General features: G+C 52.9%; 10 protein-coding genes across 10 annotated transcripts; 5 read left to right on the top strand and 5 right to left on the bottom strand.

The window, feature by feature from the left end:
* Window positions 1-8: 8 nt before the first annotated feature.
* BZA70DRAFT_238545 (histidine phosphatase superfamily) lies at window positions 9-906 on the top strand (the record flags this gene model as incomplete). Its single annotated transcript, XM_064910450.1, has 3 exons — window positions 9-126; window positions 217-604; window positions 675-906. 3 exons carry the CDS (start codon window positions 9-11, stop codon window positions 904-906), a joined length of 738 nt encoding a protein of 245 aa, XP_064768036.1.
* Window positions 887-5327, bottom strand: BZA70DRAFT_278839 (ankyrin repeat protein nuc-2). The gene is made up of 7 exons (XM_064912670.1): window positions 4882-5327; window positions 4742-4826; window positions 4570-4674; window positions 4453-4503; window positions 4249-4389; window positions 1400-4195; window positions 887-1345 (listed from the first exon to the last, which is right to left on the bottom strand). Coding segments are annotated over exons 1-7 (3333 nt in total). The 5' UTR covers window positions 4884-5327; the 3' UTR covers window positions 887-1192.
* Window positions 5328-9595, bottom strand: BZA70DRAFT_278843 (synaptojanin-2). The gene is made up of 3 exons (XM_064912671.1): window positions 8508-9595; window positions 6644-8446; window positions 5328-6586 (listed from the first exon to the last, which is right to left on the bottom strand). Exons 1-3 carry the CDS (start codon window positions 9496-9498, stop codon window positions 5619-5621), a joined length of 3762 nt encoding a protein of 1253 aa, XP_064768038.1. The 5' UTR covers window positions 9499-9595; the 3' UTR covers window positions 5328-5618.
* A 238-nt stretch (window positions 9596-9833) lies between these two features.
* BZA70DRAFT_278845 (U6 small ribonucleoprotein F) lies at window positions 9834-10641 on the bottom strand. The gene is made up of 3 exons (XM_064912672.1): window positions 10407-10641; window positions 10152-10265; window positions 9834-10077 (listed from the first exon to the last, which is right to left on the bottom strand). Exons 1-3 carry the CDS (start codon window positions 10534-10536, stop codon window positions 10055-10057), a joined length of 267 nt encoding a protein of 88 aa, XP_064768039.1. The 5' UTR covers window positions 10537-10641; the 3' UTR covers window positions 9834-10054.
* Window positions 10642-10929: 288 nt separating this feature from the next.
* Window positions 10930-12879, top strand: BZA70DRAFT_168261 (diacylglycerol acyltransferase-domain-containing protein). The gene is made up of 4 exons (XM_064909851.1): window positions 10930-11177; window positions 11232-11318; window positions 11373-11946; window positions 12007-12879. Exons 1-4 carry the CDS (start codon window positions 11107-11109, stop codon window positions 12595-12597), a joined length of 1323 nt encoding a protein of 440 aa, XP_064768040.1. The 5' UTR covers window positions 10930-11106; the 3' UTR covers window positions 12598-12879.
* A 628-nt stretch (window positions 12880-13507) lies between these two features.
* BZA70DRAFT_168259 (uncharacterized protein) lies at window positions 13508-15423 on the top strand. Its single transcript, XM_064909850.1, has 6 exons — window positions 13508-13936; window positions 14011-14072; window positions 14133-14172; window positions 14243-14327; window positions 14394-14410; window positions 14472-15423. Exons 1-6 carry the CDS (start codon window positions 13904-13906, stop codon window positions 15045-15047), a joined length of 813 nt encoding a protein of 270 aa, XP_064768041.1. The 5' UTR covers window positions 13508-13903; the 3' UTR covers window positions 15048-15423.
* Window positions 15424-15490: 67 nt separating this feature from the next.
* BZA70DRAFT_278853 (uncharacterized protein) lies at window positions 15491-19944 on the top strand. Its single transcript, XM_064912673.1, has 3 exons — window positions 15491-15717; window positions 15786-19448; window positions 19507-19944. The coding sequence occupies exons 1-3, from the start codon at window positions 15646-15648 to the stop codon at window positions 19915-19917; spliced, it is 4146 nt and encodes a 1381-aa protein (XP_064768042.1). The 5' UTR covers window positions 15491-15645; the 3' UTR covers window positions 19918-19944.
* BZA70DRAFT_278855 (uncharacterized protein) lies at window positions 19945-21923 on the bottom strand. The gene has a single exon (XM_064912674.1). The coding sequence runs from the start codon at window positions 21487-21489 to the stop codon at window positions 20155-20157; it is 1335 nt and encodes a 444-aa protein (XP_064768043.1). The 5' UTR covers window positions 21490-21923; the 3' UTR covers window positions 19945-20154.
* On the bottom strand, window positions 21924-24454 carry BZA70DRAFT_248154 (uncharacterized protein). The gene is made up of 2 exons (XM_064910661.1): window positions 23937-24454; window positions 21924-23878 (listed from the first exon to the last, which is right to left on the bottom strand). Exons 1-2 carry the CDS (start codon window positions 24347-24349, stop codon window positions 22111-22113), a joined length of 2181 nt encoding a protein of 726 aa, XP_064768044.1. The 5' UTR covers window positions 24350-24454; the 3' UTR covers window positions 21924-22110.
* On the top strand, window positions 24455-25978 carry BZA70DRAFT_278857 (uncharacterized protein). Its single transcript, XM_064912675.1, has one exon. It carries the CDS (start codon window positions 24732-24734, stop codon window positions 25701-25703), a length of 972 nt encoding a protein of 323 aa, XP_064768045.1. The 5' UTR covers window positions 24455-24731; the 3' UTR covers window positions 25704-25978.
* The last annotated feature ends 182 nt before the right edge of the window (window positions 25979-26160 follow it).

The raw sequence follows: 26160 nt of genomic DNA on the forward strand, positions 1-26160 counted from the left end.
CTGCGCAGATGTCTATAGAGGAGCTGGTCAAGGCTGCCGAGGAAGATGATTCTGTTTTGCAGGTCTTTGTTATCAGACATGGCCGGACGCCTGAGAATGACCGGCGGATTATCCAGGGACATATGAGTACGTCTCGGCAATGCTTCAGGCACCGACTGTGCTGTATCAATTCTATCTGTACTGTGAATAGCTTGGATACTGACATATGCATCCCAGACACATCGCTGAACGAAACCGGCCAAGATCAAGCCAAAACCTGCGGCACCCGCGTCCTCACTCACGTCCCCTTCGACGCAATCTGGTCCAGCGACCTCCTCCGCTGCCTCCAAACCCGCGATCTCGCCCTCTCCTCTCACCTCACTTCAATCCCACCCGCGCATATCCACGAAACCGACCTGCTCCGCGAGCGCGGCTTCGGCGACCTCGAGGGCTTCAGAGCGAACGTCGCGCTCGAGATCTTGAAGCAACGCGGCCAGACTTTTGAGACCGCGGGGGAGAAGATCGAGATCTTCCAGGCGAGACTGGCAATGGCATGGGACGCTATCCTAGACGAGGCGTTCGAGCACGGGTTTAAACGCGTCGCAGTCGTCACCCACGGAGGAAAGTTTCTATTACCAGCTCATACACCATAAGCAATATCAATGCTAACAACTGCCTACAGGCTCAATTCAGAGTCTAGTCCACCTCCTGCGCAAGCAGCGCGGCTACAAATTCGCAGACTCGATCCCGACAAACCGCATCTCGGGCCTACTCAACACCTCCATCACAATCATCAACGTCACCCGCTCGACTAAGGATAAAACCATCAGCAGCGGTGCCATCGTCGAGTTCAACAACGCGGAACATTTACGTGATGAAGAGGATGCTACGTCAAGTGGACGGGATAAAGTCGTTGATAACTTTTAGATGCTCATTAGATAGAAATAATAAGAAATGCTGTCGATTTAGATCTTTGCTCGGAGAGAGAACGGTCTAAATCGGACGCTATATATATACAAGAATGTAAATGATCCACACACACAAAATGACAAAAAGAAAAGCAAGTTATGCCCGAATCACAGAAAATAACACAAAAATCAGCCAGTAACTTTATATAAAATCGTACACAAGTGCCTTACACTCTGCACACAAAAACATCTATACACACGAGCAGGACAAAGCGATATAGATATAGTATCAAAATGCAGAACATCTACATATCGATAGTCTCGCTAAACTCAAGAATCTTGTCGTCTCGTATGCCGTCGATGCCAGGGCCGCCGTTGTATTTACTGAAACTGTTGTTTTGCGCAACGAGGACCAGGCCTGAGACTCGGATGCTCTCTATCAAAGCTGGGACCATATTCTATACACTAATGTCAGCTTGCTCACTTTTATAAAAACCCACAAAGAAACTTACCAGTAATCGAGAGTCGCAGATTAGACCCATCAAGTTATTACTGCTCGCAAACGCGGTAGCCTCCCTCATCGACCCACACCGTCGATCCTCGGGTTCCTTCACCGGCAAATCGTGCGCGCTCACAAACTTGACCGAATCCTCAGTCGCAGAGATATCGACGCAGAAAAACACAGGGTAGTTAGGCTGCTTCCAGTTCAGCACCGTGCACACGTTCGGATGGTACGAGCTGAAGATCAGCGAGCGGTTGCGCAGGATGGTCGACGACGGGTTTGCTGCTGCTGCGGCGGCGGCTTTCGGTGCTGTTTCTCGGCGCGCCTTGCGTGCGTGATCAAAAACGACGTTCAGGATCGCGTTGACATGATCGTTCAGGTTCAGCATCGCAGACGACACGTTCAAGTACTCCTTCTCAACAGGCGTCGGGTACAAGATCGCCAGGTCCAGACTGACGTCGATAGGCAGTCTAGCCAAGGTTTCCTCTAAAGACAAGTACGACCCCTCCAGCAAGTCACAAGCTTCTGAAGCCTTGTGCACGAACCTGATCTGCTCTCGCTTTCTTGCGGTTTCGGGATCCCGCATTCCTAGAGCTTCAAACTGCTCGTAGGTAAGATTGCAGATCGGGACTTTGAACTGAGCGACCTCGACCGTCCAGAACGGATAGACAACCGGTATCCTATCCTTGGTAAGCTGCACAAACACTTGCGCATAGCATCCCGAAAGTGACGAGGCAGTGACGAAAGAATGCACCTGCGAGTGCGGGATATGATGGAACCCCGAGCTGGTTGGAACCGCGCCGCCAGACGACAGCGATAGCGCAGACGAATAGGAGTTGCTCAAAAGCCCGCTTCCGGCCGTGCTGGTGTTTGTGCCAATCACAGAGGCAAGCGAGGAAGGCGCCGAGGGCTGGTCGATCTGGCTGGTTGATTTCCAGTATACATCGTAATTGGTGATCTCTAACGGCGTGCCGGAGTACGGCTTGATGACTATGAACTTGAACGATATATCGCCAATCACATGCAGCCGAAGATCAAACAACGGCAAAGTGCATGTACCGACTCCCGATGCAGCCTTGAATATATGAGATAGCGCAGTAGTTTTCGCTATAATGCGCGAACCAAAGGTCGGAAAGACCTCGAAATCGATCGAAAACTCGTCAAGGTTTTCGATCTGGAATGATAACGTCCGGCCGTCGTCAGCCAGAGGAAGAAGCAAGCTGCGAGGGATGACGTCGAGTAGCTTGGAAGACACTGTGAGTTTAGAAGCAGGAATGTTGGAGTAGAACCGAACTGGGGGTTGGTTGGCGACAACAGACGAATTGATCGAACCGACTCCCTGGCCGCCTGAGGAGTACTCGGCAGTCGATGCGCGATGGATCGAGGTGGATGAGGATGGAGAGAGAGCGGATGGAGAGATAATCGGTGCTTCAAAAACAATTTCGATAAATGTCTTCTTGTCTAAGAAGTTATGGCCGTATCGTCTGAGTGGGAGGATTGGCGGTGGCAGCGATAGATCTGGGATCGCATCCACATCCGACATATCGAGATCCATCTCTAAAGGCGCGCTATCGGACGGAAAATCATGCTGAGTGATTGTGTTTGACAGTTTCGCTGTCTGGGGAAGTATGCTTTCGCGGTTCAACGAGATACCCTGTGACGTCTGGGCATTGATCAAAAGCTCCATGCAGTCAAGATGGCCTTCCCATGCAGCATAGTACACAGGCGACAGGTTCTTCTTGTCGACAAAGCTAAGATCCGAGCCGGCGTCGATGAGCGCTTTGACGGTAGTCAGATGACCCTCGCCAGCAGCGTAGAATAATGCTATCCATCCATTGAGCTTGTCGACAGTGTTGACATCGGCACCATAGGCCTTGAGCAATGGGATAAGCTTGCAATGACCCGCCTGCGCGATCAAATGTTGAGGGTACAAGCCCTCGGCATCTGCGAAAATCGAGGCATTATGTTGAAGCAACATTTCTGTGATGGAGTAGAGACCTCGCTGACAGGCAACACTGAGCGGGATGTAGTCCTGTTCACTCGCGGGATCAACGCGGGCACCACATTCCAGAAGCTCGGCGACGCATCGGCTGTGATCTTGTGCAATGGCAAACAGAAGCGCGGTGAAGTTGTCTTGGTCGAGGGCATCGATCGGCGCACCAGCGGTGAGCAGCGGCCTGATCATTTGCTCGCGGCCGTGGATGCAGGCGTAATGGAGAGGAGTGCGGCCGTAGATGTCGGCAGCCGAGGCGTCGACGGTAGCTCGGTCTGGCTGCGAAAGTAAGAGGTCGAGGATCACGGTTCGGTTGGAGATGGCGGCCTCGTGTAGGATTGTGCGATCGTTGACATCGTCGCGGGCAGAAAGGTCGACGGCACCGGTTTGATATAGAGACCGCAGAGTGCTATCGGACGCATCACCTGAGATACTCTGGAGAAAGACACGGGTTATGCGCTCAGAGGCATCCGGCGCTTGCTGCAACTTTGAGATCCATTCGCCGATCGCAGCCTCGGACTCGCGAGAGACGTTGCGCAAAAACTCCATATCAAGCTCCTCATTCGTCCGTTCGATCTGCGAGACATCGGCAATCCTATGGTCGAAGCTGACGTCCTCACCTTCAGCCCATGCTTCCAGTTCGAGGAGACTTGTTGTCGCTAGATCAGAAAGCTCTGCGATTTCTTCGCGGTGGAAAACGGGTTGGACTTCGACTGCGGTTGAAAGATAGAGCTCTTTTGTCTGTGATTTGGACCGCTTGTCCCACTTTTTCAGAACTTTTGAGAATCCGGTTGCGTTGAGTTCGACGAATTGCTAGATAGTGTTAAAAAATGACATCAAAGACTGCAAGGAGGAGTAGGAAGTACCTCAAGTTTATCGAGATCACGGTGGAATCTCGCAAAGCCTTCGTAGAGGGCGATAAATGTCGCCGAGGTTTTCACGACGGCACCGATCTTTGACTTTGCAGTTTTCTTTTTTTCGAGAAGAGCGGCGAGGCGGAGTTTCAACTGGAGGAATTATTAGCATGATGCGCAGATTGAGCGGGGTTGTTGAGGTGGAGGAAGATGTACCTCTGCTTCTTTTTGAAGATAGAAAGCATTGACTTTTTCGAGTTCGCGCTCCTATAGAGAGACAGTGGTCAGCAGTATGCTCAATTGCGGAGAATAGAGCAAGCAATGATGACGTACAAGACGGAAGAAGAAGGTGACTTTGTGGGCCTGCAGAGCCGATTCGATATTAGACAGTCGAGAACTCGAGGATTGCGAGTCGTCTGTTCCCAGCGATTTTATAAGCTGGATGATGGTCGGGTTAGCGAGAGAAAGGAAAGAGAATGAGAGATGATAGAGGGAGAGATCATGCCTTCTTTAAGCCTTTGTAGTTGATGAAATAGCTCGAGTACTCCGGCAGCTCAAGCTGACGCTTGGCCAGGTACTTGCCGAATTTCCTAGAAGGAGGTTAGGAAGAGGACAAGCGAGGGGAAGCAGAAGAGGGAAGTGTACATGAGTAGGGTCTAGGAGTGCGCGAGAATTGAGACTGGATGGAGAGAAGGAAGGGGAGTGGGGACTGAGAACAGAGAACTGAGGCTTTAAGGACCACAGTACTGCTCGCTACTACTCGCTGACGAAGACGGACTCCACGAGCGAGAAAGAGCAAAGGCCGAGCAGACGGTCAATTGCGACTGGGGACCGGCCGCGGGAGGGAAACAATACACCGCACAGGCCCGGCGGTCGGCGGTCGGCGGTCGGCTGCCAATAGAGTCGTGCACGAGGTACGGACAGCGGCGATGGATGAGCAGCAGAGAGAGAAGGAGGAGGAGGAGAAGAGGAAGAAGCAGAGACGCGCGCAGAAGGCTTTCAGTCTCCGTCCGTCTGTTCTCCGGCTGCTTTGTCTGCTTAGTCTGCCGTTTGTTTACTTTTCTCTGTTTTCTCTTCTTCGACACCGAGTCCGCAGTTGATGGCCGCCCCGCCCAGGATCTTGAATCGCGGTGATGAGCAGCAAATTGTCAGCGACCGAGGGATTGGTACACACACCAGCCACACTCTTTCCGGCCAATCCTGCAACTCTCTGCGCCCACGGGACTGTGGCAGTGCGCGCTCGGTCCCCTGCACAGCCTCGTGGGGCTCACTCTAATTTACGCGACGCAGATCTCTATCGACTCTTGTCTCTTTGCCTGTACGGGAAATACAAAATGCTCTCTTTCTTACACCCTTCCTCACCCTCCTCCATGCAACTAACCCTACGCCAGCGCCTTCCACTTCGAGTCCAGCGTCTCGTCCCCATCGTCGTCGTCCAGCAGCGCAGGCTGCGCCCGAACTCCCCCGCCATCTACCGGCGAGTGAATCGGCTTCCCGCTCGCTCCCACTCCGCCAAACGACGCATCTGGCATATACTTTGGTCGCGCTGGCAGTGCCGGAGGCATCTTCTCCACATGCCGCAGCGGCTGAGCCGTCACATTATCGCGGTACCCGCCGCTGCGCTCGAACCGGTCCTGCGGCGCGCTCCGCATCGCAGTCAGATCAGGCAGCGCCTTGCTGCCCTGGCTACCACTGCCGATGCTGCTGCCGCTGCCGCTGCTGCCGGGCCGCGGTGGAAACGGTGGGGGCGTAGCTGAACTCCCCTCTGTGCGAATCCTGTTGATCTTTGGCAGCGACGCGCTCGGAAAATCGCCGCGACGGGCTGTCGTTGTCGACGGATGCTGCTGAAACCCGCCGCTTCCCGTGCTGCTCATGCTGCTTGTCCGACTGCTTGTCCCGTTCGTGCCCGACCTCGGACGGCTGCCCGCTACACCGCCTGAAAACGTCTGCAGCGGCGTGTCGAGGTCCGTGTCTCCCAGCAACCCGCTGCTGTCCATACTTGCGCTTATCGTATTCGCGCGTCGCGGGGGTAGCGCCGGCGGAATCTCACTCAACGGCGTCGGATGCATGCTGTGGCCCGCAAGAGCTTTAGGCTTCTGCGGTATAGGCGGTCCATGGCTGCCCGCTGCGGCGCTGTGCATGCTGACTGTAGACGGCCGGTGTGCCTGTTGCGGATTTCCACCGCTGCTCTGGTCGATGCTGATAAAGTCTGGCTCGTTCGTGGGCGAGAAGGGGTTGGCGGGCCGCTTGTGGTTCAGTATCATGTTTTGCTGAGGAGGCATGATGTTTGCCCGCGCAGACTTGCCACCTTCAAGCCACCACTTTTGCTTGTCCGTACTCGGCGGCGGCACTATAGATAAAACCAATTAGCATACCAACTCCAAGAACAAACATCTGTCTGACTTACAAGGTCCCCCACTATCATCTCCATCTAAATCCAACAACTGTCCAACATATCCTCGTCGTTTAGCATACAGCTCCTGACTCAATTTCTCCTTCTTCGGCCTGTCAATCGTATACACCGTCGCCGTAAAGGACGCATACACCGGTCTATGATCCGAAAACCTCAAACCCGCACTGTTGTACGCAATCTGCCTGATATTCGATCCCCTCGTCAGCACCCGATCCGTCCACGCCGGCACCCGCGCTTTATCCGAGCTGTCGTAGTCATCGCTGTTGTTGTCAAACTTGTACGTCGGATTGAAGTTTATCGGCGCCTCGTTGTAGTACGGGAACGCTTTTCCAGCTGTCATCTGCAGATTCAGTTGATCGTACCGATACAGAGCATCAAGATCGTCTTCTTTGATCCGTCTTCGAACTTCCTCGTTCGGTAAATCGATCCGGTAGTTGAAATCACCCAACCAGATCACCATGTCATGATCACTCAGCGTCTTTCCGCGCGGGAACCGGATCCCGCTCTTGATCGTCCTGAAATCGTGGTTTCGATCTTCGACGTTCGACAGTCCCGCCGCCAAGTGCGACGTGATAAAACACAGCTTGGTAGACGCAAAGTCGCAGCTGAACGCAACGCCTCCTTTGTTTCCCGCCATCCCTCCCATTCCCGTCTTCTTCACCGCGCCATTGATGTTCCTCACGTTCGCCACCTCCGACGCCTTCACGTACAGCAGCAGCGCAGTACCTACCAACTGTCCCGACCGAAGCAAGACGTAGTTATCTCGCGCATTCAAGTGCCGCGACACCTGATGCTCCCAAAACTGTCTTTTTCCCGGGTCCGCACTCAGAATCTGGCCAGGCGTCAACTCGACAATCTCCTGGAACGCAATCACCACCAGATCCGGACAGTCGAACCCGGAATCATTCGGAAATAGCCACGACGACAGATCGCCATCGTACAGACATCCATTCAGATTAAACGTGCCCGCAAAGATTGAGATCTCTCTCGACGACGTGTACTCGGCCCTGCGCTTGCTAAGCTCCGCCAACACATAATCGTTGATCGGGTCATGCAGCAACACCACTTCCTGACCCTCCAGTCGTCCCAACAGCATATCCATCGTGTTTTGCTTCCCCTTATCCACAAAGTTATTAATGTACATCCGACTCACGGACTTTGTCGCATCCGCAATCGCGCCCGCAATACTCATCTTGCCCGATCTCGTGAAACTCGTCTTCAGCGCTCCCGTGCCCGCGTAGATCTTTGAAAGCTGATCACCGTTGTCGGCCCACAGCACCGAGTGCCGCCGTTTGAGTTCCTCGTCTAACCGCAGGATCTCGGTCTTTTCCGCAAAAAGCTCGAGCGCCTGCCTCGAGATTATCTGCTGAATCAAGTTCGTACGATCAAGACAGTCCAAGCAATTCGTCCTGAACGCTCCCGTCTGCTCAGCAACAACAGCACGCACTTCCATATCATACAAGAAAAACCCAAACTGCACCGCGTCGTCCTCCAAAAACCGCAGAATCTTGTTGGCAGCAATGTACCCTGCCTTTGCCGTCTCTGAATGGAAATCGAACCGCGTCTCGCGCAGCTGGTTAGCGAGCGCAACTTCGGATGCTAGCTTGATGTGTTGGCGATAGCGGTGGGTGAGTTCCTGCTCGCCTGGTTTGGCGGCAAGAAGGTTGACGATGTGGACGGGACCGTATTTGGTGACGAGAGGTTCGAAATGAGCCATGAACGCGGGCTGGGTTGCTTCGAAGGCGCGCGTGATGTTGACTTTGGCGCTCAAAAGCTGAACATCTTGCTCCCAAAATACTATAAGCAGAAATGTTGTTAGAACATATCGTCTTAATATCAAAATAAGTAGAATGCATACTCGGAACACTGCCTCGAATCTGAGTATATGAAAACAGAAACTGCGGTGTGTACAAAATCGTTTCCGTTTCCACAAAATTAGCCACGTTTCCCTCGTCGTCGACTCCTCTGGCATTGTATCGCGTTCCGGCCCTGCGGCAGCCTTGCCGGGAGATGATTGTCAGCGACGCGGGGATACCGCCCAGTCTCGTTGGCACCGTCTCTGCGAACCCGCGGATGACCGAGGTCAGGAATCTAGAGCTATCAAGTGCCTCTTTTTCGTCCAGTTGCAGGTGTGATCTGAATTTCACGAGCTCGGAGATCATGAACGAGTTCCACATAAACGTCTCATCAAACCCTTCGATGTCAAACGTCGGCTCAGCCGACCGCGACTGCAGTCTGCTCGTGAGATCAAAGTCGTTGGAGTAGTAGAACGACCCGTCGGTGAGAAGCTTTTTCAGCGACGCGCAAGGATGCTCGATCATTCCCGAGTTCGAGCTCACGGCCGCGCCGCCGCCGGACGTTGTCGCGAGATCAAAATTGTCACCGGGGTAGGTGCCGACCGAGTCCAGCGGGTTGCCTGCCGGGTCGAGGGCAGTGAAATCCCAATTGGCTCTCGACACGCAGTAGAACTCGAGCCCGTGGATCCGGTAGACGGTCTCAACCTGAGACACCGGCTCTGCCACTTTCGACGCGCCCGTAATGACGGCCAGGAAAACGTCACCGTCGACCGCTATCAGTCCTAGACAGCCATAGCAGGGCAGCGAGGACAGCGACCGGTACTTTGAGATATCAATGGTCTCTTTCGGACTGAAGTCGACCAAGACTCGCGACCCTTGACTTGCCGAGCCGCCGTTGTTTGCGTTGTCGTGATACTGCGCTTTCTCGGACCCGTGTGACTGATGGCTGCGGTCTGCGTCTGCGTCGCCCGCGTACGAGAAGGTCAGCGCGTGCTCGTCAGTCAGAAGAAGCAGCGTTCGCGGCTGGTCTCGGAATAGGATGTGCATCGCCATTTTCCGGCCCCGAGGATGCGCTGGTGTGGTGATATCAGAGAGAGATTTGGGGGCTTGGAGGATAATCGAGGCCGACGAGACTGCAGCACGGTCGCTTGCGGTCGGTGGCCGTGAAACCTTAATTTTTGGCGGAGGCCCTGGGCTCTGTCGTAGCTTTGAGGTGGATTGATCTACAGTGGGTGTTGAGAGAGAGCATTGGATTCGGGAATGATTGCTGGGTGGTGTAAGAGTGCAATGAGTGTTGTTGTTTGATTACTGTCAAAGAGACTGGTAGTCGGGTGCGCTGGATGTTTCTACTGACATCAATAGTCATTTTTTAGCAACCCTTCAGCTCTTGAACCATTCAGCATCAACTGATACTCCAACTTCTATCAGATGAATAGAGCAAGCTAGAGCACTTCATGCTGTTGTATATGCAGTGGATGTAGAATATGATGCTATTAACATGATAATATCGTACAGCGATGATGACGTAAAACAATCCCGTAAACCAAGTAATATACAATGCAGAGAGGATAGTAACTGAACCGAGTCTGCTCTCGACCTAAAGTCGAATCTATATAGTTCCGATATAGAGAACTGTAGATTGTCGTCAGCGTGATGCTCATCGTTATATCAGAGGGAGGGATGAGAGTCAGTGGTGGGGTACATACCGTTGTTGCCTCTGATAAAAACGTCTCCGTACTCGTGCTTCAGTTCACCGTCGACGTACTCTTCTGATTGCTCAAGAACGATGTTCATATATCCATCGACACATTGCAGGTCTCCTATGTAGGCAGCGCCCAGCTGTTAGCATCTGATCGAACCGATATATTGACCGAGTGACAAGCAACAGTCTGCGATCCAACATCCGCTGCACCACCGATCATACATCGCAGCGCTTCACAAATCAAATCATCAACACTAACCTTTGTATTCCACGCCCGAATTCAGCTTGACAGACACCTTTGCGCCGATAATCTGAGAAAGAAAAGCAGAGGGGTTATTGCTCGGAGCCTCGGGGGTCGGGGTTCCTGCAGGAGAAACGGCACTGCTCATGGCGCACAGAGTAGCTGGATTATGTAGAGATAAGCGTAGATCTGAGTGTGCCGACGGCGGAGTGTGTGTTTTTTTGTCGAACGAGAGAAGAAGCAGGTTGTGGAGCGGAGAGGCAGCGATGGTAAAAGGAAGAGAAGAAAGTCGATGTGGTTGAACCCGAACCCTGGAGGTAAGGTTTGTGTGCTAATTGCTGCCTGATCCTGATCCCTTGTTTATCTGCGGTCTGAATATAGACGTTGTTGGTATCAGTAAATAGAGGGATTTCTGTATATTAGTATAGTATTATTTTTGTAGGCAGATACTGCTTGAGTCTGCGTACATCTTGAGAAAAAGAGTGTTGGGCGACAACTTCCGGTCTTTGGGATCTGCGCCGCACCACAGTCGAAGTTCACTGGCGATTCAGATCCCGGCCTGCTCTCTTCCCCCGATATTCCCTCTGTTCCGAGCGAGTTCTGCTTTTTAGTCCAGTCCCGCTTTGGAGAAGTATTGTATTTTTAATAGCTGTAGATTTGTACAGCTAGCGAGCACTTACTTTTGTGTCTTGTGCGCAAATTTGGCAGGGAAGAGGTAATGGCAGATCAGATCAGCAAGGCTCAGGCCAACGGCGACGGCAGTAAGAGCGCTTCTAAGAAACCTCGCAAGTAAGTGCACTTTGTGATCACGGTACGGATATGTGGCTATTGGCTAACTTTTAGCCTGGATAGATGTGCACCTCGTCGAATCCACTTTGCTCCACTCAATATTCCTCTCGAGCAACGACTTCAGACACTGGCGGTTCTATGGTAAGCCATACATTATCCCATACCCGAGATATATATCAATACTGACTGCAACAGTCACACTATCGCCATTCCATTTTGTCTTGGCTTATTTTTCCTATGTGTCGCATTCCCGCCTTTCTGGCCATTCGTCATCGCCTACGTGATCTGGATCTTCTGGTTCGACAAATGTCCTGAGAACGGCGAGATCCAGACTCGCCGCTCTCCGCTCGTTCGTCGGATGCCACTTTTCAGACTATACTGCAACTACTTCCCCATCACCATACACAGAGAGGTCGAGCTACAGCCGACCTTCCCGAGCCAGCTTCGCGAATCAAGCAGTGCTCTCGAGCGGTGGATAGCAAAGCTGCTGCGGATATCTGATAAGGTTATCGACGACCCGAGCGAAGGCGAGTCTGACGAGAGCAGTAGCTCGTCGCCGGCTAACGGGGACGGTAGCTCGAGCGCGAGCGAGTCTACAAGCAGTCTCGCGCCAGAAATGGGGCCTCGATACGTCTTTGGCTATCATCCGCACGGGATCGTCAGTCTCGGAGCATTCGGAGCTATTGGTTCCGAGGGGGCTGGTTGGGAAAAACTGTTTCCTGGGATTCCTGTGTCTCTGCTCACCCTTGAGACGAACTTCCGGCTACCTGTATGTATATTTATTTATTATCACCAAATTGCAAAGACATGGACTGACTGAGGTACACAGTTTTATAGAGATTACCTGCTATCGCTAGGCATTGCCTCGGTCTCGCGCCGCTCTTGCAGCAGTCTTTTGAAGCACAATCAGTCGATCTGTATCGTCGTCGGCGGCGCCGGCGAGTCTTTGTACGCTGAACCCGGTCGTCTGGATCTTGTGCTCCGGAAACGACGAGGGTTCGTACGGCTAGCTATGCAAGACGTGCCGGCGGTCGACGCCCCGCCTACGTGCCTGGTCCCGATTCTGAGCTTTGGCGAGAACGATGTGTACGAGCAAGTTGTTGGAGAACATTCGTCGCTGCTGTACAAGTGCCAGACGTTTGTGAAGAAGGTTGCCGGGTTTACGGTGCCGCTGCTGCACGGCCGGGGTGTGTTTAACTACGACTGGGGACTGATGCCGTACCGGCGGCCGATTACTCTTGTTGTGGGTAAGCCGATACCTGTTCCGTACGTGGCGCATCCGACGGAGGCCGAGATCGCGGTCTACCACGATTTATACGAGCAGGAACTGCTTCGGCTGTGGAAGACTTACAAGTCAAAGTACCAAGTGGACTATAAGGGGAAGGGTATGGAGAACATTGAGTTGAAGATAGTTGAGTAAAAGCAGAGATTGATGGAGATGAGACGAGATGAGATGAGACGAGATGGGCGGGAAGGTGAGAAGGTTAACATCATTAACTTACATTATTACTGGTGAACGCTCGTATCTGATCGAAATGGTCAGGTACGTTGATCCTCAGTGCTCCGATATCTCGGTTTTAAGTACTCTATCGTTGAATGTTTTTGCCGGCTAATTGAATACCTTGCACGGGGTTTTGTATTATTCTCTTTTGATTGTTATATTTCGCTGCAGTAAGTTCTGCAGAAACAAGCTGTGTGTTATTCATAAACCCAGCAGTATTCTCTTTATAAACACAGGGCGTTTATCGCTGTCGTCATCTTCATAAACACAGTGGATCTACTGTCCTATACTTGATGGAGATATAAAAACTAGAGGCAACATTAGGCCGAAATTCGAAGAAATGCGCCGGCCCGTGGACGAGATCGCCATGCTCTGCTCCTGCTCGGGATTCAATAGACTCATATTCCATCAAGATAGTCCAGAGAAGTCGCATAAGATGTCATTGTCCGTGCAGCAGAACAGATATCTCATCTCTCAGCAATATTGCCTTCTTCAAGAACAAAAGTAGATATACGCTGACACTCCAGCGGGCTTTGTGCTAACTCTGGGTACGGTCAATTAAGGTGCAAACCCGCGGTACCTTTTTGTTAAGCGACTTCGAAAGTCGCGGAAGGTTTGGCGATGGCGATTCTTAAATAACCTGGTGGTCCTCCGCTTTCTCTTCTTCCCCAGAATATTCCTGCTTCTCTGCGGTTTGTTTTGATACTCGTGTTTGCGTGTTTCTGTAGTCGAGACTCAATTCCCGGACCTTGCTTCTGTCTCCGTTCTTCAGACACGCTCTGGCAGACGACCTATTCCACTTCGGACTGCCCGCGATCTGACTCCATATTCTCTCCGGCTCGAGAAAGCTCAATGCTTCTATAGCGTCTTCTCGCTGGTTATCTCACTTATTCTACAATTGTGAAATCATAGGCATTGGGTGCTACCTTCTGGTATCTATCCTCTCTTTATCCCGGCCGTATTCGCGCTATCAACCATCAATGATGCTAACATTACCGCCCAGGTACCATCTTCTTTGCCCACCCGCTCCACCGACATCTTGCCGTCCCTACGAGAGCTTATCTACCTTGTCGTAGCCCTTCCTTCTCTTTCATATCTCTTTCCTGGCATCTCCTTTGTGCAGGCATTTATCGCTGCATACGTCTTTGTCAGATTACTAGCGGTTTATCGATCAGTCTATCGTCGTGACTCGAAGGCTCCTAGCAGTGCATCTTCACAGTCCACAATGCATCCTTCAGAGTCAGAATTACACAAGGAGGTTTGTGCTTGTTTGAGTCTTTGTCTAAAGTCATTAGATCACTCCGTGGTTTGCTGACATTCATATCTTCATAGGCTGGAAATGTCCTGTTCAGCCATCAAGATTACAAAGGCGCAATTGATGAGTATACCAAAGCGTACGTCAGTTTATTCATTACATGATCGAAGCTTAAAATGACTACTAACAATACCAACAGAATCATCAGAGATGCGTCTAATCCGGTGTACTTTACCAACGTAAGCTCTCGCTTCTGCGCCTCAGACACTTGTCTTGCCATTGAGCAATCGTGCTGATCTCTTTCCACAGCGCGCCTTATGCCGGTTACGGGTATCCAGCTTTGAAGATGCCCTTGGTGATTGCGAAAAGGCTCTTGAACTTTCAACAAACAATAGTAAGATTCCTCCGCTATACAACATACACTCATGTGACCTGATCTAACGGCTCTTTTCTCTTGAAGTGAAAGCAAACTTTTATGTAGGTTGACGGCAATCTTTGAAGATATTTGGACGCCTGCTAATATAACTGATGTGAACAGAAAGGACAAGCGCTATCAGCACTGAACCGTCCTAACGAAGCTCTCCGATCCTTCACAAAAGCCTACGAACTTGCCCTCCGAGAAAAATCGCCGTCTACGCAAGCGATTGCGCAGTCAATACTGAACGCCAAGAAACTAAAATGGGAGGTTCAAGAGGAGCGAAGACTTGAGAAGGAAGCCGCGCTCCTACACGAGATGATGGATATTCTTGAGTCGAACTATGCGAAGCGGATATCTGAGGCGCTGAATGACGAATACGCGGTCGAGCATGAAAAATTGGAAAACAAAGAGTTCCTCGAGTATGAGCGCGACGAAAAGATAAGTTTGCTACGCAAGACATTTGAGCGATCGGACGCAAAGTATCAGAAGCGCGAGGTGCCAGACTATATGATTGATCCGATCTCGTTCAACATCTTCTACGATCCCGTGATGAGCAAATCAGGCCGATCCTTTGAGAAGTCTGTCCTTTTGGAGCATCTGAAGAATAACCCATTTGATCCGTTCACGCGAGAGCATTTGAATGAAGCTGATTTGCGTCCGAACCTTGCCTTGAAGGCTGCCTGTGAGGTGAGTTGAAATATTTTAGCGTATCTATGGTATCAGATGTCTAACGGTGTTGTTATAGCAATTCTTGAACGAAAATGGCTGGGCAGTTGACTATTAGTGAGACGTAGTAACTCTTGCTACAGTTTTGATTACTCTTCTACCAGTACTCGGAAGTTTTTCTATTTTTTTTCTTGCCTGCTGCTCTTCGATTAGTCTATCTTTTCGCTTCATGTTTCTTTTCCTATTCTTACGAGTTGCAGTTTTCACCATCATTGTACAAGTGCAACTGAATCGCATCCACGGAGTTTCGCTTTATTCTTGTTCCTTACGCTTCTTCTTTTCCATATTCTTATGTATAGTCGACTAATGAATCACGATTGAAATCTGCGTTGACGCGATAGACCTGTAAACTCTAAACCCGACCCTAAATTAGTTTCGCGTGCACCACGCGTTGTAGTCCCTCCCAGGCAATCCTTTGCTGTAGTCGATCTGTCTCTCTGCGCTGCGCGATACGGATGACGACAGTAGCTGGATATTACTGAGAGTGTGCGTTTGACGCACTTCATAAGTACTTGTTTTTGGGTTGATAATAGATTGTCTCGTGTGCGCGTGAGCGTGGTTGTGGGCGATGGCGCACGATAGTCTTGGACTGCCTGATTCTGCAGACATACGCAGGCTACGACGGGGTTTTACACACGGGGTGAGATCTGGTTCTATCAATTTGTGTTTAACTATTGAATTTTGGCTGACGTATGTGGCGAGACGTAGGTGAGCGAAGTGGATGAGGACGAGGAGTCTCAAGATGTTACGCAGCCGCCAGATCCAGCGTCCCCAGCGCCCTCGCTATCGACAACAGATCCAACAACGACCACCACCCACTCCGTCAGAAACACCAGAGGTACCGCGGCGGTTGCCGATTTGACGCGGCGCAAGAGCGAGACGGTATCGATAGACTCGTCGAGTCCGGCGTCGTCCTTGCATGTTATCCAGGACCTGCATCTTATGGAGACCCAGGCCGACGCTTGCTTCCACGAGATCCCGGACTCGGAGGATTTGAGTAATGCGGTCTCGCCATTCTTTCAAACAAACAGCACACAATCTCTTGAAAAGCTGTCAGTCAATCGCTCGGCTACTATCACGAATGGCTCGCACAACACGCCAAAGCATAATCATGGCAAACCTACACCGCAAGATCACCACAAGCTCGAAGAAGTGAACAGCCAGCCAGAGCACGGCCATGTCGAGTACTCGTCGCCGATGTTTGCCGAGTCTGCAAAGAAGCGGACATACCCGATCGAAGACGGCCTCGACGACATCCCGTTTGAGGAAACGCCCGCGCAGTCGCGCATCGTGAACTTACCCGACGACACGCCGTTCCAGGACGCGAGTCAGACGCCGACGCTCGCGGCGCGGCGGAATCTGTTGCTGAATAATAACTCTGGCTCGCCTGGAGTCTTGCGCTCGCGACGCATTACAGACGATGTGTTTGACGGCGAGTTCGAGGCCGGGCCTGTCGAACTCGCGCCGGGTGCTCTGCAGTCCAAAAGAGCGATGGAAGCGTTGCGGAGGAAGGAAATCAATCTCAGGAAAGACAACTCGAACGGTCGGCGTCGTAAAAGCCCGCGAAAGTCCGCGCGCGCAAAGTCCGATGACGAAGAGGTCGAGATGATCCCGCTCACTCCTGCCGTGGGTAACAACCCTTTACCAGCTACTGAAGAGCCTGCGTCGGGCGAGGACGGACTTTCATATGTCTCGGCGTCTGATAACGAGGACAGGAAGGACGCGCAGCAGGATTCACAGCAGATTCTGGAGGATACGCAGCCCGTTGCTTCACTTGCTCTCGAAGAAAAAGACGCGGCCGAGCGATTTCTCAATTTTGAGAACGGCGACGACGACGATGATGATGAAAACGAAGAAATAGAAGAAGACGACGATCGTGATCTCGGAGACGAACACACGGCTGACAACGATATCTCGTCCGAGACCGAAGACGAAAAGGCCAAGAACTTGTTAGACGCGGAGACGCAAAAGATTATTGACAGTCAACCTACAGATCTTGGGACGAACGATATCGACGAGATCAACTCGGCTGGAGCGCTGACTAGTACACCTCCATATATCCATCAAACGCGACAATCTCGAGCAACCCGCGCCCCGTCACAAAAGCAGCAACAATCTCTTCTACATTTCCGACGCGCGACCGCCGACGCACCGAGCAACCCGTCAATCTCCCCGATACGAAGTCTACGGAGCCAAAATTCCGAACCACCAGAATCCTCTCGTGAACAGGCCGCCGATCTCGAGAGCGCGGCGGCTTCAGGGCAGCATAGGAGACAGTCTTCCGAGCAGTCTGTGTTGTCTAAATTTCCGCTTCGTCGGAATACGAAAGCAGCGTCGGCGTTGCCTAAGAAGGGATCTGGAGTGGGGAAGCGTGATATATTTGACTTTTCTGCGAGTCAGGATAGTCCTCAGCAGCAGGACAAGAAAGAGGAAGATGAGGATGAGATTATCCAGCGACGCCGAAAAACACCAGGCTCGTCTCCAGTCAAAAAGCCGGAAGCTGCGGTCAAGATAGTCCGTCGACGAGGGAAGTCTCTGGCCGGAGATTTGTCGTCGTTGGTGTATCAGAAGCAGCAGAAACCCATGAAGAGACTCGAAATGCTGGCCGGCGGTGGAGGCAGTCGAGTGTCGTCAAAGCGGGCGAGACGAGATGGAAGAAGCAGTGCATCGAGATCACCGCAGCGGAATAAGAAGACCAGGACCGAGACGGTGAAGATTCAGCCTGTTGAGATTCCAGAGACGGTCGACGACGAATTGCTAGGTGATGTATCTACGAAATCGGCATTACAAGCTATGGAAGTAGACCAGCGGGACGAAAGGGAAGGGCCGGAAGTCTATGCAGATGACGGAGTAGGCGATCAAGAAGACTACGAGGAGGAAGATGAGGAGAGCTCGGGCGATGACGGGAAGGATGACGAGTACCTTGATACCGCAAACTGGTCGCCCTCATCAGCGCATAAATACGCGCCCGCAAAGAAACGGCTTCGCAGACGGACTACCAGCGGCGAGACTGGTCCGCCCGAACCACGACAGCTATCAAACCCGAAGCCGACGCGCGGAGCTGCCGAGGCTGATGCCAGTCTCGCGCCGATACGTGCGCCATATCGCGTGTTTGCGTATTGGCAAGGTATTCAGACGGGATACTTCCCGGCGACGCTTGTCATGCCGCCGCGAGCGACGGATCCGAATCGGTTGAAGGTGCGGTTCGATGACGGCACGACGACGGATGTGTTGGTTAACGATATTGCGAGTCTGGATTTACGTGCCGGAGATGTCGTGCGCGGATACGAACTGGACAAGGGCTGGAAGAGGCAGCTTGAGATTGTAAGGCTCGAGCGCGAGATGCAGCGGAGTATGAACTATGATGCGACAAAGTCGAATGAGGAGAAGACTACTTGTGTGCGCGGGTATCGATATGTTACGGTTCGGAAATACTACCCGAAGAAATCGCAGTCGGTGGCTCCATCTTCAGCGCAAAGAGCCGGTGCAGAATCCGCAATCGCAGATACCACTGCAGACCAGTCCTCTTCTCAGCAGATCACGATCCCGCTCTCGAACCTATACATCCAAAGAGGCAGGCTCGAGCCCTTCAGATCCCGATGCGTACCCGCCGAAGTCGCCAACATCCTCGACCGGCCCGACCTCTCGATCGAGCGCCTGATGCCAGTCTCTGCGCTTCGCTCGTCGCCGCTTGCGCCGGTAAAGACGTTTCGCGGGACAGGCGGCACGACGCCTACCGGTCGCAAGCAGGTGCTGCATAGTCACTTGGCAGGCGGCGCCGGGAACTTGGTCGCGCAGCTGCTGGAGCTGTATCAGACGCGGAAGGAGACGGCAGGTGCGTTGGTTTCACCGGCGAGATCTGCGACTACGATCTTTGCGGGCTGCGCGTTTGCAAGCACGGGGCTGAGCGAGAGCGAAACGCTCAGCATCGAAGACCTCGTGACGAGAAACGGGGGGATTTATCTCGACAATGGTCTTTCCGAGCTGTTTAGACAGGAAGCAATGACCTCGACCCGGTCCGGCACCGTGCCTGGATTCCGCATCCGTCCGCGGAAGGAGATACTCGACTCGCTCGACTTTGTCGGCGTGATCACGACCCCGACCGCGTCGCGCAAGATGAACGTGACGCAGGCGCACGCGCTGGGCTGGCCGTGTCTGCCGGCGCGGTTTATCGAGGAAAGCGTGGCGAAGGGCAAGATGTGCGCGTGGCGGCCGTTCGCGATGGCGGCGCCGGCGAGCGTGCTCGAGGGGTTTCAGTTTGATTGGCTTTGGGGACGGTCGATGGAGGAGATTTATAGGCGGCGCGTGGGGATTTTGGCGGGGAAGAGGGTCGCGGTTGTGATGTATAACCTTGATGATCGGTCGTATCTTGTGAGTGCTTTGTTTGTTTTCTCTTGCGTGTTGCTCAATTGCTAACTGAGTGGTGCAGGATAGCGTGATGCATGTGTTTACATTCATGGGACCTGACCGGCTAGCGTGCGTATCCGATCTGACAGGTCTCGCGCAGCTCCTCGACCCCACAGCAAAGCCCTTATCGGAAGCCCAAACAATAGCATACTCAATTTTTTCCCACATACCCGACGACGTGGCCGTCGCCAGCAGCAACGACGACAACGACAACAGCGACAACGATAACAGCAGCGACAGTGTATGGTACTTACCCCACGCCTCCCGTCGCCAGAGCTGGGACTACATCTGCATCTTTGTCGACAAGCTCGAGACCGTGATGCCCAAACTTGCAGAGCTCTCAGAGGACACGAGACGCGGCGCAAATTTCGTCGATAAAACTTGGCTGTACAAGCTTCTCCAGGTCGATGTCGATGTCGAGCTTGCTGATTGATTAGAGCCGTGCTTCTACGTTGGATTGGTTTTAGGAGTAGAGTGTATATTGTGTAATATAATAATGAGGAATACTATGGCACACATTATTTTGAAAGGTTATGCGAGAGCATATGTGAACAAACCAGAACAAAAGCTCAAATAAAGCAGACTCAAAAACACCAGAAAAATGTTCATACATATGATATGAATACAAAGAAAAAAAACCGAGTAAAAGAGATATATAAAAACAACTGCACTACTTTTCGTCGCGAACGACTTCCTCGACAACAGAGTTGTCCGAGTATATTTTCCTAGTCGTGCGCACTGTCGACGTCTTTCCCGACGCGTGATCGTAAGACTGCGTGACGGCCTCGGACTGGCCGACGAGCTTTGCGTCCGGCGCCGGCTTGTCGACTTTTCGCAGATGATTAACCTTGTTAAACTCGCTTTCGGCCGTGGCGACAGAGATGAACGGTTTCAGCGACGCAAAGAGCGTCGTCGGATCGACCAGGGTTGGCGCCGCGGTGTCGGCGAGAATCCGATCGAAGACGTCGTCGACGTGCTCGGACTCGACCGCGGCCGTCTTTTGCAGATCCTGGTTTTTCAGCATGCGCCAGTGTAGGTAGTCGTCGTATTTCTCAAACAGCCGCGTGCGGCCGGGGGCATTGAAGTCCGGGAACGAGCCATCGTGGTTGGGGAGCAGGCAGCGCCAGACGCCGAAGCTGTCCCAGACGCCTTTTCCAGCAAGATCCATGCAGTTCTTGAGCTGCGCGTCGTTGGGCGACGGGTACGCGCGGTCGGCAAAGTTGAGCGGCAACAGCATTGAGTGCGCGGTGGGTTTCTGGGTCTGTGAGCGTACGTTCAAGAGCGAAGGCGATGCAGATGGCGATGGGGTGGTGGCGGACGATGGAGAAGTCGAGGAGGACGAAGGCGATGGCGATGAGCCGGTTGGGAGTTCGGAGGCGGTTTTAGAGTTTGACTCGGCTCTGGCAAAGTCATCGCTTCTGCTGTCGAGCACTCGGTCGCCGCCGCTCTCGACGCTGAGGCGGTCGTAGAGCGAGCTGATCGTTCCGCGGATCTGGTCGACTTTGCCGGCGGGCTCCTGCGAGAAGTGGTCCCAGACCTTTGTGCGCGCGCCCTGGCTCTCGAGGAACATCGACCGCCGCAGCTCGCGGCACCAGGAGCCTAGCGCGGCTAGCGGGCTCGATGGCGGCGAGGAGTCGAAGGTCGGCGTCGGGGCGGCGCCGTGGGCGGCAGGGTCGTAGAGGGGCTCGGGGAGGAAGCGCTGGATGGGGGTGGAGCGTGGATCGACGTTGTCTGAGAAGAAAAGTTTTTCGTAGCGCTCGATGAGGGTGTTTGCGACGCGGATTTTCTGCTGCTCGATGCGCTGGCGCAGGGAGGAGGCGGGTGCAGAGGAGGAGGAGGAGGAGGAGGGGGAAGAGGAGGAGAGCTGGGGGAGGGTGAAGAGGGAGGAGGCGTTGAAGAAGGACTCGTCCTCGAGGACGGTGTTGTGGTTTGTAGAGGCACAGCGCTGCTGGAACTCCTCGAGGGAGATCCTGCGGACAGTGCGGTCTTTGTTGAGGTCTTTCATGGCGAGGAGAGGGAGGAGAGCAGAGATATGAAGAGAAAGAGGATGAGGAAGAGAGAAGCAAGACAAGAACAAAAGAGGCGATAAGAATCCTTAAATAAACCAGGAACCGGCCGCCGAGTTCGCGCCTTTTGAAGGAGCCGATGGCGGTCGGTCACGCGTCGGATGCGTGGCGGACCCCGCAAAAGAACCCTGATTTCTGGTCCACTCGCGGTTCCGGCTGGGTTCGCGGACTCGGTCAGGTTATCTGCTTGTTTGTTGGTGATTTATATCCGGGTTTTTTATTGTAGAATATACTGCGAACAGAGGTATTTGTGTGGAAGTAGTCGGGGAGGGCGAAGTCACATGTTTTGGGTCATGCTACTCTGATGTCATTGTCGGCTGACATGAGTTTTGTTTATGGAGGAGGTGGGAATAGTTGATATACAGACAAATCTATTGCTATTGCAATTATTGTATTGTATTGTGTTGTATTCCTATTGTATCTTTACTTTTTTGTTATTGTACTGTATTGTACTGTACTGTATTATACTGCAATTAGCTACCTATTGTTCGCAATGTCGGCGGATCAACTACCCCGCCTCCCCTCCCTCGAACTGGGAAATCGCGGGGTCCTCGACAACCTCACCCAAACACCATCCATCCCTGCTCTCCCCGGAAAACCCTCATTCGCGACACCGCCGCCTCGAGCACTTTATCCGCCCCCGCCAGACCCATCGCCAGCGACCTGATATCCTCGCCATCCCACATCTTCACCTCTCTCTCCTTCGGTGCCGTCCAGTACACGTCTCTGCTCTGCACCGCCCGTGTTTCTGCTACCCCCGGCTCAACCTCCATCTCCACTAGATATCTGTAGGTCTCGTAGCCTTCCTCGATCTCCTCCAGCGGCACTCCCGACTGCCTCTTGCTGCCCTCATCAAGCAGTGTCCGGTTGACTCCCCCTCCCACTCCCCCTCCCCCTCCGACTCCTGCATAGGCCGTAATCAGATTCTTCTGCGCTGCAGCCTGTCGATTCTTGTGCGGCGAGTTATTCTTCCGTCCGTCGACCTTGCCTGCTGTTGCTGTCGTATTCTTCCTCTTCACCGCTCGTACTCTCCTTCGCTGCTCTTCCTCGTCTTCCGCTTCGCTCTCGGACGCAATCACAAGTGGAGGAACTTCCGTGTCTGTCACGAAGAATGATCGTCGTTTGGGTACTGTCGCGAGTCGGGGATTTGTGCGCGGCGGAGGACGATTCACGTGTACGTGAACCGGTCTCTGTTCCTCTTCTTCCGCTTCCTCTTCTTCCTCCACTTCCTCTTCTTCCTCCACCTCCTCTTCTTCCTCCTCTTCCCCTCCATCGTCCTCCTCCTCTAAACATCTCTTTTTACTCACAACCGCGCTATCCGGCGTCATGTAGCCCCCACCCCTCCCCCTAACCACACTCATCGGCGTCGAAACCGCCCGCACAAACTCCGCCGACGTATCAGGAGTCTCCAGACTCGGCCGATTGATCTTGTTAATCTTCGCCGCTATCCAAGGGTTATACAACCCCACATCCGGCGCTGCCGCAATCTCGTCTGCCGCATCGCTTGCCTCGCGCGAGTTGTCGGCCGACGTGTCGAGTGCTTCGAGAACGGCAGAGTTGTCGTGCATCGAGGTCATCCATGTTTCGTCTGCGAATCCTGTCTCTGACGCTGACCGTGATCGTTGTTGATCTGTGCCGTTTTCTATAATCTCAATCTCCATCTCTTCTTCTTCTTCTTCTTCCTCCTCCTCCTCCTCGATTCTGTAAACCTCCTGCACAACTGCACTCCACTTCTCAGCTACACCCTCCTCGTCAAAAAACAGCACATCATCCTTCCCCGGCTCCACATTCACATCATAACAGCTCTCCTCTGGCGGTGTCTTGACATTACAATAAATCAACCCACGGTACTCCGAGCTTAAAAACCTCTTCGTAACAGACGACAGCTTCTTCGCCGTCGTCAGCGCGTTCGACAACGCCCGCCCGTCGACCGCGTAGACGACGTGCTTAAAGTCCTTGCGCGACGCAACTTTGCTCTCCTCTGGTGTCCGCGTCCGTTTCGGCAACACCGCCTCGATCACCCAGCCGTCCGGGAAGGTCCGTTCGACGAACTCTGAACTCTGCGCAACTTCTCTGCCCAAGCAACTCGTAACCGCATCTTTCAGCGTCTTTCCGCCCGAAAACACAGTAGGTGCAATCACTGATTTGACGATCTTTTCGGTGATCCGCACGCCGCGGTTCAGTAGCGCGTAGGAGATCAGAGTACTTCGGATCGTCGCGAGCGATTTCTTTGAGGTCTTGAGGAATTGCTCTCGACGGACGGGTAGGTGGTTGAAGATTGAAGAGGCCTGGATCGTAGTCCCTGGAGGTGCAGATATTTTTCTGCAGCTAGACACCACAAAAATTAGCTCCTGAAAAGATACAAGCACAGTACTAGAGATCTTACCTTACTCGAGTCCCGTTCCTCTGTACAGTCCATCGTTCGGCGATAGCCTCCTCCCTCGTCCTCGTCGTGATCTCCATCCTCCCCGCCGCCTCCGCCAAACTCGCCAACGCCTCGCCTCTAAATCCAAACGACGCCACCCTCCCGTTCTGCAGATCCTCGAACCGCTCAATCTTGGAGGTCGTGTACCGCAGACACATGAGCTCGCGGTCTTCGCCCGGAGATATGCCGGACCCGTCGTCGCGCACGAGCACGTGGGCAATACAGGTCTGGTCGAGCTCAAGAACAATGGATTTTGCTCCGGCATCGAGCGCGTTGTCGACAAGTTCTTTGATTATGGACTGCGGTGTTAGAATCACTTGCGCGGACGCGAGACTCCGCACGGTCGATGGCGGGAGTGTGCTGATTGTCGACATGTTGAGCGATCTGTCTACAGAAGAGTTCTCAAGTCCTCAACAGTCAGCCTCCTCCCTTCTTATTCACAGCAAAATATCCACTCTCTATTGTCGTTCACCAGGATTCTCACCGGAGACATCAAGATCTCAGCAGCGGTTCACAGCGCGCGTCACGCGTCGCAAAGTTTAGAGCTCGTTCGATTAAGCTTCAACTTTAATTTACTACGCGCGTTTTTGTTTGTTTACATACTCGGCTATGCTTCCAGACCTCCGCGCTGCAGGCAGCAATCAATATCCTTGTTTCGCGTTACTGTTCTTCGCTCTAGATTTGCACATATTCACATCACCAGAAAGCCTTGTTTTTTTCTAGTGGCTGGGTCGGTGGTCATTCAACACACAAGCGATGCAAGCTCCTATAAAGCTCTCTGCAGCGCCAGAGCCGAACGACGACATAGATATCTGGCATCAATCCCCCAGCGAATGGCGGCGGTCTCAGAGTCTTGAGCAGCGGATGGCGCGTGCAAAGGGTGTTTCTGATGTCAAACAGTCGAGACGACGGCATTCAATGCCGGTTCCAGTACGTGCAGCAACGTCGCGATCAACGGCGGCGGCCGGCGCTGGTGCTGTTAAACGGCGTCAAGAGAGCGTCGCGGAGCTGAGACCGAGGAAGAGGCAGAGACATTCGATAGCTACGAGCACTGTCTTGCAGAACAGTATAGACATGCACAGTTTATTCCCGCCGATCGGCACATGTGCAAAGTCGGCTTCGAGCGACAAGTCCGTGAAGACGGTGGAGAGCATCGAGGATTTTCAGCCGGTGCAGCAGACGAGGCGGTTTGGTGCTGATCTCACAAATATACCGAGTAGCCCGCCTGTGCAGAGGAAGACGGAGACGGCAAAGATAGACGGAGTGCTGGGATATACCTCATCTTCACGGCTGCCACTACAGACAAATGTCGGCGGTAGAGGCGCGTCAGCTAGAAGCGCGCAAAGAAGCAGCAGAAGTAACATCGCATCTAAAGAGGACTCGGAGATAGATTTACGCAAGAAGATAGACGAATTCCTGGGAGCGGTGATGGCAAGCGAACTCAACGCACTAACGCGCAACAGCACGACGATGGTCCGCGTGCTCGTGAACGACGACACACCCGAGGACGTGAAGGAGCAGTGCCGGGACTACCTCAAAAGACAGGACCAGATGCGCAAGGTAGTCGAGAGCTCGATCGACCGGTTCGGGGTGCAGATCGCGGCGATGAAGGAGATGCTGGCGTCGTGCGTTACGTTCTCAAATAGCCTGGCGCCGACGCTGACGCAGTACCTGCCGCGTGCGGACGCGCAATCTCGTGCAGACGCGGATGGCAAAGCAAGGCGATAGATTCATTGTATTCATATTCATTAGTTTTGGGAGCTAAAAGAAGCAAAGGTCTTGGGATGGCGAAAACAATTACTGCGAGTCTTTTAATAATACTTATACTAATATCACCACAACACAACGCGTTCAGAGCCTCTTCCGCAGCTCGAATCCCTGACATTCAACAACGCGCATCATCCCGCACTGTTGCTGTTCCTCACCCACATGGGCTTCTTTCGCCTCCGAGGCGAGGCCGAGAAGCCGCTTCCATGCACTGCGTACTTTGATCCCCCACGTCGCCTCGCTTCTAGAGATCCGACGATTAGCCGACGCGGGCCGCTTTGCCGATAAGCTTCATCCGTTGCTGAGTAATTTCTTTCTAATATGCATTACATAAACCATTACTCACCAACCCTACAGACTTACCCTACACAGCCTTAAAGTTCAGGACCAAAGTTAGTTAAATACCCAACCTCCTCGC

This window comes from Myxozyma melibiosi (genome assembly GCF_037950935.1).
Source record: "Myxozyma melibiosi strain Phaff 52-87 chromosome Unknown BZA70scaffold_6, whole genome shotgun sequence".
NCBI lineage: Eukaryota > Fungi > Ascomycota > Lipomycetes > Lipomycetales > Lipomycetaceae > Myxozyma > Myxozyma melibiosi.